Source organism: Hippopotamus amphibius, chromosome 8 (genome assembly GCF_030028045.1).
Source record: "Hippopotamus amphibius kiboko isolate mHipAmp2 chromosome 8, mHipAmp2.hap2, whole genome shotgun sequence".
In the NCBI taxonomy this organism is placed as follows: Eukaryota; Metazoa; Chordata; class Mammalia; order Artiodactyla; family Hippopotamidae; genus Hippopotamus; species Hippopotamus amphibius.
Window position 1 is genome coordinate 77,620,557 of NC_080193.1, and position 11,538 is coordinate 77,632,094.

The window sequence follows — 11,538 nt, forward strand, 5'->3', positions numbered from 1 at the left end:
CTTCTGTTTGGTGCCATGGTTAGTTCCCAGCATCTTTATTCTCAAAGAACTTGGCACAGAAAGTCAATGTCAACATGAGGAAGAAAGACTGTCCATTCTTCTCACAAATGTGCAAAGCTATTTATACCCTGGGCCTGCAGCACATGGATCATATTGGCTCTGGCCCAAAAGGCCCCCGGGGTGGCAGTGCATCTTTATTCTGGCTTGCTCTGGGAGCCAAAGCCCCAGGAAGCCCAACTCTCTCTGCTCTGGGGGACTCTTCTACAATTTGAGAGGGAGGAGATTATCTTATCCAGAGTTTCTCAAAGTTGTCATGATTGGCATTTTGAATGAAACAATTTTGTGCTGCTGGAGATTGTCCTGCACATTGTGAGATGCCCACTAAATTCCGGGGGTGCCCCACAGTTGCAGTGACTCTCCCAACACACACACACACATACACAAATGTCCAATATTGCCTGGAGGGGTAGCCTGGCCCCTGGTTGAGAGCCACTGGGCTGGTAGTGCTCTTACATGTTTGAGAAACAGAAGCCCCCAAAGTTGAGTGACAGGTCCAAGGCTCCCCTCTCAGATCTGATGATTTCCGGTCCAGCTGCTCTTGAAATGATGGATGCTCATGGAAACAACCACGGGATGCCACAGCACCACAGAACCTCAAAGCAGATAGCCATCTGTCTCAATGGCATAGAGAAACTGAGGCACAGAGAGAAAACATAACCCCACCGTGACCAGAGAGTGAACAAATATGAGGTGGGGGGCAGGTTCCTAGAGGATACATTTTCCTAGGTCCTGCTTAGCTTAGTAAGTCCTGCTGCCTGGCTGGTAACAGGTCAATGCAACAGCCCCCTGCAGGTGAGGCCTTGCAGTCACCAGCATCCCAAGGTCAAGGTGGAGGTTGGGCAGCTCAGTGAGAGGAGCCAGTCCCGAGTCTGTAGTTTAGAGCCAAGGCAGCCAGGGGTCCAGGCTTCATCTCAAGTCTCCGGTGGGCTCAGTGGGAGTGGAGGCAACCCCATCACAGGCTCGTGACCCCTTTCCGGGATCCTCGCAGTCTCCGTTGGGATGTATGGCTGTCAGTGCCAGCTCCTCCTCAGCGTCCTGTAAGTTATCTGCAACACAAGAGAAGGAATCACCCAATGAGAAGATAAGGTTTATGAGTGGGTAAGCTGGGAAAGAGAGGTAAGAAGTTAGCCCCAGTGACTATCTACTTTAAAAACACAACAAAATACGTAGCAAAAACCTTAAAGATGTACATACCCTTTGACCCAGCAATTCCACTTTTAGGATTTTATCCTAAGGAAATAATTAGGAATAATTAGTGGAACTGCTTCAGCCATCTTGCTACCAGCCTCAGGATGAAATAGCACTGAGGACGGCCCAGCAGAGAGAAGGAAAGAACCTGGGTCCTTGATGGGGTCACTGGCCCCTGAATTAACCAGCCCCGAAGCTGACTCCACCTCTAGACCGTCTTTTAGGTGAGATAATGAATTCCCTGACTGCTTCTGCTAGTTTGAGTCATGGTTTCTTTACCTGTAGCTGAAAGCATCCTAACTAACAAAGGGATTGGGTGAGTAAACTGTGGCTCAGTCACATGAAGGCATTCAGGCATTAAAAATGATGTATAAAATTCCATAGGGCTAAATACACACACACACACACACACACACACACACACACGTAAAATTCAGGAAATCTAAATAAAGTTTATGGATTGTTTCAATGTCAATATCCAGGTTGTGATATTATCCTATAGTTTTGCAAGATGTTACCATGGGGGAAACTGGGCAAAAAGTACACAGGATCTCTTTATATGATTTCTTTTCTTTTTTTTTTTTTTTGGGCACACGGGCTTAGTTGCTCCGTGGCATGTGGGATCTTCCTGGAGCTGGGATCAAACCCGTGACCTCTGCATTAGCAGGCAGATTCTTAACCACTGCACCACCTAGGAAGCCCTTTATATGATTTCTTACAACTGCATGTGAATCTACAATTACCTCAAAAAAAATAAAAGATGAAAGATGCTGACATATTGATATAATTATTGCTGTGGAATATTGCACAGTCACAATATATTATTGATGAAGGAAGCAGATTCTAAAACAGTGTATGTAAATATATGTACGTATAATCCTGTATTTGTTATATATATTACAAATGTATATGTACAGTCTGTACAGGCAATTTGCATCTTAATACACTCACTTCTACATGAAACTAAACAATTTGTTTTATGCTACAGAGGGAAATGATCAAAGAGTTACATAAGGTTGTTTATGATTCCTTTGCTTTTTTTTCCTTTAGTTTCCAGATACATCCAAAATGATGATGGAGAGGCTGAAGTCAACATTTTTGCAATTAAATATTTTAAATACATGATGCATTTTGCAGATGATTTATATATTATATAGAAGTGAATTTATTAAAATTTAAATAGTACAAGGCAATATAAATAGATACCTACACAGACAGACAGGATGGTCTACCCAAATTATAGTCACCTTTGAGTGAGGCAATTAAATGAATGATTTTTAATATTTGTGTTTTTTCTTTTGTATTTTTTGAGCTTTCAATTATGCAGACAGAATTCGAAGGTGGCCCCCAAGATTCCCACTCCTTGGTGTACTTATCCTGCATAATCCCCTCCTTTGAGTGTGGGTGGGACCTGTGACTATGAAGAGATAGTCATGCCATTAATCTGGGTCTGTGACGAAGGTGATGAGTAGTCACTCCAGTGACTATGTTATGTTACAGGAGACTGGAGATTCTCTTGCTGATGGAAGGAGCAGCTGCCGTGTAGTGAGAGGGCCTGGGAGAAGAGACAGCTTCAGGGCCTCTTGGAGGTGATAGCCAGCGAGGGTGTGGTCCCCTGCTAGCTGGGCTCTGCCTCTGGTCTCTCCCTGCTCTTGCAGTCTGGGCACCTCTTTATAAACACACCCGAATCTGCACACCCTTGCTCAGAAGTCGCCAGTGGCTCCCTGTTCCTGAGACTTGGGTCCAGGTCCCTGATTTGGTTCCAACTCTCCTCTTCGGCCTCGGCCCTCACCAGTCTCCTTCTGCACTTCACCTCCAGGGCACTCTCGGCAGGGGTCCCTCTTCTGAGCTTGACATCATGCTGTCAAGCTTCTGTTCATGGTGCTCCCCCTTCAAATCTTCCCATTTCCATCTAAGAAAACCCCCCAACCTCTAGCTCAAAAGTCATTTGCTCTGTGAAGCTCCCTGGATCCTCATGGGAGACGATGCATTTGGCTCCAGGTGCCCCACCACGCATGTCTTACATCTGCCTTACAGCCCCGCCCACACCACCTTCCTTAGGCGGAGACCCCTGGGGCTAGAGCCCCACTGACCCAGCCTGAGTGCAGACTGCCTGGGGGTCTGGGCACCTCACGTTGCTCACCCCCACACCCCACATAAGGCAAGGGCTTCACCGAAGTTGGTTCACTCCATCCCTATGGTCCCTGTGAGCACATGACTATAACCTCAAGCCCCACTCATGGTTCAGGAGACCAGGAAGGTGACACACTCACCCTGAGCTGGGCCACTGGAGGAGGTGGCATCTGGGTCCTTCCCCCGGCTCCAGGCACCCCAGGAAAAGCAGGCTAGCAGTGCTGGGAGGCCGGGTCTCTCCCAGGCTCCTTCCGCTAGAAAGAACACAAAGTCCCAGAGGCAGTGGGTCAGAGGGTGCTTGACACAACTGAGAGAATTTTCTGTTCAGCAAACCAAGAGCTTCAACTGTCAACTGCCCTAGTTTCAACTGCCTGATTAAAAGAAAAACAAAAAAATTCTGATTTGCAAAAAAGGATGGGTTTTTGAGCTTCAAAAAATGAATCAGAATGAAAGACTGCTTTTACCTATATTACCTCATTTTATCTTCACAAAAACCCTATGTAGGTACCATGTTGGAGAAACTAAAGTAACAAAAATAACATGGAATTAATTAAAATCCACAGCACCAAAGAAAAAATTCGGGGAGCAGTAATTCCCCACCCCCCAGATTTTTAGTTCAAACTATTATTTTAATTTTGTTGAAATTTAGTTGATTTACAATATTGTGTTAATTTCTGCTGTACAGCAAAATGACTCAGTTATACATATATATATATTTTTTTTCATATTCTTTTCTATTCTGATTTTTCACAGGATATTGAATATAGTTCCCTGTGCTATACAGTGGACCTTGTTGTTTATCCATCCTACATACACTAGTTAGTATCTGCTAATAAACTCCCAATCCTTCCCTCCTGCCACCCCTACTCCTCCTTGGCAACCAAAAGTCTGTTCTTTATGTCTGTGAGTGTGTTTCTGTTTTGTAGATATATTTGTGTCATATTTTAGATTTCACATATAAGTGATATCAAATGGTATTTATCTTTTTCTGATTTACTTCACTTAACATGATAATCTCTAAGTCCATCCATGTTGCTGCAAATGGCATTATTTCATTCTTTTTTATGGCTGAGTAATATTCTAGTGTGTGTGTGTGTGTGTGTGTGTGTGTGTGTGTGTGTATCTCACATCTTTATCCATTCATTTGTCAATGGACATTTAGGTTGTTTCCATGTCTTGGCTATTGTAAAGTGTTGCTATGAACACAGGGGTGCAGGTATCTTTTTGAATTATAGGTTTGTCTGGATACATGCCAAGGAGTGGAACTGCTATATCATATGGCAACTCTATTTTTAGTTTTTTGAAGAACCTCCATACTGTTTTCCATAATTGCTCTACCAATTTACATTTCCACCAAAAGTGTAGAGGGTTCCCTTTTCTCCATACTCTCTCCAACATTTATTATTTGTAGACTTTTTTTTTTTTTTTGGCCACACAGCATGAGGGATCTTAGTTCCTTGACCACAGTTCGAGCCCACACCCCCTGAATTGGAAGCACTCCATCTTAACCACTGGACTGACAGGGAAGTCCCTATTATTTGTAGACTTTTTAATGATGGCCATTCAACTATTCTTGAAATGGCCATCAAACTATTTCTTAATCGGAATAGAATTAATCTTTTTTGATAATCACACACAAAACAATTACATGTTGATTCCAGTTTCCTTATTATAGTACCACCTCAGTTATCTGGAAATTACTTGAAATTCCTAACCATCTGGAATAAGGTCAACTGGAACAAAGTTTTAAAAAAGGACTCCAGAGAGCCAAGACACAGAAAATCCTTTTTCATAATTCTTTACTTGGGGCCTATTTACTCTTAATTTGTACCCAATTCTAACAAGATTGGGTCCTTACTTTTTCAACCAAAAGGCAGTTGTATTAAGTAAAAACTGGGTAAAAGAGCACTACCAAGAGGCAGGCAACCTAAAAGGATAAGAATAGCCATCAGACAGCGAGGAAAGAGACCGGAAAATTTTGCAATCGCTAGCAAAACCTCTGTAGCATGAATCCGTGGTGTAAAGGCCTAGAAGAAATTACTGGACAATGAGTTATCACACTCATGACCTTTAGTCATTAATGAAAGGTTTCATGTGCAGTATGTTTTGATAAAAGTACAATCGACTTTAACGCAATAGAGAATGATTCCCTTGCAAAATGTTAAAAATGTTAAGTGTTAATGTTTAAAAAGAGGCAAGGATTCTGGGTGCCAAGCAGGGTGTGGGGAAATGGGAATACAATGGTGGTTAAACTCACAAAGGAAAGTGACAAAATCACGTGGTAAGAGCTTGGCGAGCAGAAGCAGATTCGGGGATTTCCTTTGTGAACTTGCAAATGGGAGTGGGAGGGTCAGGGAAGGCTTTCTGGAGGAGGAAGTCCAGTTCTGAATGGTGAGATGGGATTGGTCAGGAAAAGGAGGATGGAAGTAAAAGGTTTTTTTTCATTCCGAGGCAACTGCAATGTAAAAAAAAAGTTTAGGAGGCCAGAGCAAGCCTGGATCTGGGGAATTAAAATTTCTTCCCTGGGAATGGGAGATGGCTAAGAGACTAAGGGCTCAGAGAATTTTCTAGGCACAAGCTCATTAGGGGACAGAAAAATTTCCCCATGGGGCCAGGTCCACGAAAGCACTGGCAGCAACAATCCGAACGACAATCCACCTCAGGACATTCTGCACATTCAGGATGCTGGTTGTTGAGTTTCAAATTTAGCTGGCTTCCTCACAGACTCAACAGAAGAGTTGTGGGAAGGGGTGTGGGTGGTTAGGGCAGGCTCTACAGCTGAAAGGGTTAGTCTTCACCAAGCTGGCACTTAACTATGTGACATTTGTGACATCAGAGGTACCAGGTCTCCTTGCTGGAAAAGCCCCAACCTCACCCCTGGAAGTCTCACATCACTGGGTTGCTGGGTTAACACACCAATGCCCAGGGACGCAGAACACAGCCTCTGTCTTCATTAACTCTTTAGTAAGAAGGTTGGCAGAGGCTGGAAGGCTGGGAGGGCGGCAGGTGCTGCAGAGGAGTGGGGGAAGGAAGCTAGAAGTGAAAAGATCGCTCCTGCATTTCCCAGCTTTGCCAGACCCCGCCGTACTTAACGTTCATATTTTAATCTCGGGGCACTGGAAAGCTTCTGTAAAACCTTGTGTACCAGGAGGGAGGAGATTCTGACCCTTTTGCTGACGGCAGCCGTCACCGGGGCTGGGAAAAGACCCTCACTCCCCTCCCCACACTTCAGGAGAGGGGGGAGGGAAGAGAGGGAGACACCGCAGTGGGTACTCAAGAAGGACTGGGATATTCTGTGCCCTCAGCCCCTCACATCCTCCCCCACCCCGCCCCCTCCAAGTCCCCAGCATCTATTCCTTGCCTTCTTCCTTTGACCCCCTGTCGCATCCCTAGCGCACCCCGCATCCCTAGCTGTGCGTGCTAGAAGCTCCTGGCACCGGAAATCCCCCTAGCCCCAGTTCTGTCCTCCTCCCACCTTGAAACGGATACATCCCAAGGCTTCCCCGTCTCCTCCTGCTCCCCCTCCCCCCAAATCCCAGCTCTTTGCCCAGCTCAGTCCAGCCCTCTCTCCACCAAATTCCCCTGCCTTCTGCTTGTCCCCTCGGCGGTCCTGAGGCCCTGTATTTCCCGTGCACTCAGGATCCTCCCGGGACAGACTCGGCCCGTTGCCCAGGGCCCGCTCCACCCTAGCTGGGAGGCCTAGTGCTAGGCACTTCCCCTCTCCCGGCCTCAGTTTACCTCGGTGTACAATGAGGGGGGGCGCTGGCCTAAAGAGTTGCAACGGGTGGGCCTTCCCCCAGCCGCCGCCCGCCCACTCCCTCCCGGGCCTCACGCCCCCTCACCTGGTCGCAAGGGCCCGGCGGCTTGTAGGGCCCTGCAGGCGGCCGCCTGAACGGCCAGGCTGGAGGCCTGGTGGCCGGGGCAGTAGGCGACCGCCTGCACCGGGCCTCCCGCCCGGCGGCCGAACACCGTGCGCAGCAGCGCCTCCAGTAGCCGCAGATCCGGAGCCACCGCGTCCTCGGGCTCCGTCTCGGCCACCAGCACCGCGACCAGCGCCGCCCCGGCCCGCCGTCGTCCGCGCACGTCCCGCAGCATCTCCCGCAGGTGGCGCCGCGGCTCCCGCGCGGCCAGCGACGACGCGCGGCACAGCACGAAGACGAGCGGCGAGCGGATGGCGCGCGCTCTGGTCCCGGGCCCCTTCTGAGCTCCCGGCGCCCCGGGCCCCGCGCGCTCGGCCGCTGCGCCGCCCGGCTTGCCCGCGGCTGGCTGGGGCGGGAACAGCGCCCGGGCGAAGTCCCACAGCAGCGCGCGGCTCTGCTCGCGCTCCCACAGCTCGCCCACCAGCAGCACCTGCCCGCGGCCGCCCGCCGCCTCCACCAGCGTCTGGAAGGGCGGTTCGGCCGGGAGCGCGGGCCGGGCCGCCAGCGCCTCCAGCTCCCTCTCCATGCTCGCCGCCGTCCGCCTTCTGCGGCCGCTGCGGCCCTGCGGGGCCAGCTGCCCGCCTCTCGGGGCGGCGGCGCAGGGACCCTGGAGGGCACGCCCCCAAGGGCTGCGCCCGCCCGACCCCCGGCCAGCGGGCCGGGCTCGCCCAGCTCTAGCTGGGTGCTGGGCGGGGGCGGAGGCTTGCTCCCCCAGCCCTCCAATGCGGGCGCCTCCCGCGGTCCCTGCGGCGGACGCGGGGAAACTGAGCCGTGCGTCCATCCATCCAACCATTCAACATTTATTGAACACCTACTAGGTGCACAGGAGCCGAAGGTGGAGGGAGACAGAAGATCATCACGTGAACAAATGTACCTTCACAAGCTAGATTGGTTTGAGACCTGGAGCAGATATTTCTGAGGAGTTCTTCTGGTTTGGGGACAAGAAGTTTTGGAGGCAGGGCTGCCCCCTCACTGCTGCTTTAGAGTAGTGGGGGGAGAGGAGCCTGGGCACCAGAGAAGTGGGTAGGGAGGTGAGAAAAGGGGGGAAGCAGGGGTCTCTTCTGTTCCTTCTGTCCCTGACTCACCTTTTGGGCCCTTAGCGTTTAACAAAAACTAATTGAGGGCTCATTGTTTCAACAAATCCTTATGACCTGAGGGGCATTACCCTCTGCACTGGGGAGTGAAGGCAGATCGTGTTGCTCCCTGTGGAGCAGAAAGTCTAGGGGGGCAGATGTGGGGCACTGACGGTGTTCTGATCTGGGGGGGGGGAGGGGACAAGAGGATGTCAGCAGGCCAGGTCAGAAGCAGGAAGGCATTCCTTTTCATTCGAAAGGTATGTTAGCTTTGTCTAACAGAACATTCTGTGATGATGGAAGTGTTTTATATTATTTGTACTGTCCAGGGCAGAAGCCACTAGCCATATGTGGCTGTTACGGAGCACTTGAAATCAGGGTAGTGCAACTGAGAAGCTGAATTTCAGATTTTATTTCATTTTTTAAAAATAAATGTATGTATGTACATATGTATGTATGTATGTATGTATATATGTATGTATGTATTGGCTGTGTTGGGTCTTCATTGCTGCCCAGGGGCTTTCTCTAGTTGTGGTGAGGAGGGGCTACTCTTCATTGCAGTGTGCGTGCTTCTCATTGTGGTGGCTTCTTTTGCTGCGGAGCTCGGGCTCTAGATGGGCGGGCTTTGGTAGTTGTGGTGCATGAGCTTAGTTGCTCCGTGGCATGTGGGATCGTCTGGGACCAGGGATCGAAGCTGTATCCCCTGCATTGGCAGGCAGATTCTTAACCGCTGTGCCACCAGGGAAGTTCTATTTCATTTTAATTAAGTGTAAACAGTCGAATGAGTTGGGTGGCTAGGGTACTGAGCAGTGCTGGTCAAGGCTCTTTACTTCCCCTCTATTACACGGTATACACCAAAGGCCTCTTTGGGTCAAGAACATGTTAATACTGAGGTTTCTCCTTCACCATATAACCCCCAATCTGCTCTTGTAACTTCCCTGTTTCTGGCCCCCTATAATTATGTTGAAACATCTGGAGAGTTTGTAAGTCCATTCAATAAAACAAACCTTTTGTGAGCCCCTCCTGTGTGCAGGCAGAGAGGATTCAAACAAGGTGTAGTGGAAGCTGGGAGAGAAAGACGATAAACAAGTAAATGCATAAATAACAGCGTCTGATGGTGATTGGAGCAATGAAAAAATAATGCAGGGCTGACAAGATGGTAATAGGCTTGACTGAGATGCTGGCCCATTCCTGTGAGTACAATCCTGCAGATGCCACGGAAGCAAGAGGGAGGTCGAAGAGGACTGAGAAACAAACCTAAAAACCATGAGACGTGCCCTCCCCCACCCTACCTTCCTGGAGGCTGCAGGTGGTTGGGTTGTGGTGTGTGGGAGAGAGACAGAAGCCCTTTCCAGGTGAGAGCCGGGTGCCTGGGAAGGGGATAGGCTGAGCGAACACCTTATAATGTGCTCTTTCCTCTGCCCACATTGGCCTCCATAGATCATTGTGCAACTCCAGCCTCATCCCCCCAACCACCCTGCCATGGCATCGAAAGGCATAAAAAAGCCCCAGACGATAACATCAGGCTGAGGGTAGAAGTTCAAACAACTAGACCTGCAGCACCTAGCAGTGCCTTCTTTCCCCCTGGTAGGGTCAGGGGATTCCAACCACAAGGCTTAGCTCATGAAAAGAGCAGTGGCCAAGAGAGTGTGCCCAGAAGTTCCCTGAGGGGATGCCTTGTGGTGGTGGGGTGGTGCACATGGGGAGTAGCCGGATTCACACTGTAATGCCAGAGGCAATTCCCATGCCCACCCATGTTCCTTGAGCTCCCTAAGAGGGATGCAAGATAAAACCTAAACTTTAGTCTCTTTCGGGTTTACCAAGTGTCAGCCAAGGTAGCTGATATCCAGGGGAAAAGGAACTCACTGAGAAAATTAATCAGATTTCTGGAAAGTATAAGCCAGTGTGGATTTAATCAATACATGAATTAAGATTCATTTCTGGGGTTAATGACACAGGCTACAAATAACAATGGCATAAACACAATGAGAGTTTATTTTCCTCTCTTGTAGAAGTTTGGAGGTGGACAGTTTATGGCCATCTCATCTTCATGATTCAAACTGGCAGCTAAAGTTCCAGCCACTACCTCTGTGTTCCAGGCAGCTGGATAGCAGAGGACTGAGGAAGGAACAAAAATCAATTAACTTCAGATTTCTTAATAGTTACAGTGGATTTAAGAAGATAGTTGAATAATATTTTTAAAGTATCAAAGAGAAAGAACTTTGAACCTAAACTTTGCTCTCTAGCTAAATTATCTGGTATAAAAAAGATATAACACCTTTATCATATATAGCCCCTCTTTGAAAGCACTGTTAGAGGAAGCATTCCAACAAGAAGAGAAATAAATATAGGCGGGCTCAACAATAGGGAGTAAGAGGGATTAAATCACTTGTTTAAATTATTCTTGTCTAAGTAAATGGTGCTGTGCAGTGCCTGCAGAGCACACAGCCTGGGTGGGCATAAGCTGGGAGGGTGGCAGAGTGGGTGGGAGCTCTACCAGGTGAGTGGAAAGGGAATTGACCCCATTTGGTTGCCTTTTTGAGGAAGAGAGGAAACCTTGTCAGCTGATTAGACAGAAACTCTCAGATGTTTTGGTGTTTTGGTACTTTCTCTCGAGGCTTGTCTGAAACCAACACACTCTGCCTCTCCAGCTATTTATTCTCTGGCTCTAAATTTCCAGGTAGCAATTCCAGATTTTCCAGTAGTGGGATGGAGGAAGGATCAGAGAGGGGGCGGGGTGTTAAACAAAGGTCGGAGTCCAGGGCCAGTGAAGTTTATCTTTACCTGTGTTATTTACATGGCAAAAGTTCAGGTATTAAATTAGCAGGAAATTATGAAGACCTTAGAAAAAAGGCAGGATGTCAAGAATATTTCTTCCTCTCTTCTGTACATCCCCTAAAAATCATAAAAACAAACATACTTTTTCTTATTTCTGTGATTTACCAATGGAGATGTAAAGTGAAATTAGGATTTCTGAAACAATTTGCTTCTTCATGTTTGCTCAAGCAGAACTTGGGAGGAGGAGTGATAGAAAAGCGCTGATTTGGAAAACAAGGAGCAATCTTGGTTGAGTTGCTGGTGCCTCCTTTCTCCTCTTCTCCCTCTCTTTCATCTTAGTCTCCTTTTCTTCCTTCCTCCCTCCCCTCCCCTCCCCTTCTCCTCCC

At 48.3% G+C, this 11,538-nt stretch overlaps 1 protein-coding gene across 1 annotated transcript; it reads right to left on the minus strand.

Annotated features, from left to right (window-relative positions):
- Positions 1 to 957: 957 nt before the first annotated feature.
- On the minus strand, positions 958 to 7,861 carry C8H2orf72 (chromosome 8 C2orf72 homolog). Its single transcript, XM_057745873.1, has 3 exons — positions 7,224 to 7,861; positions 3,522 to 3,635; positions 958 to 1,106 (listed from the first exon to the last, which is right to left on the minus strand). The coding sequence occupies exons 1-3, from the start codon at positions 7,825 to 7,827 to the stop codon at positions 967 to 969; spliced, it is 858 nt and encodes a 285-aa protein (XP_057601856.1). The 5' UTR covers positions 7,828 to 7,861; the 3' UTR covers positions 958 to 966.
- Between the last annotated feature and the right edge of the window lie 3,677 nt (positions 7,862 to 11,538).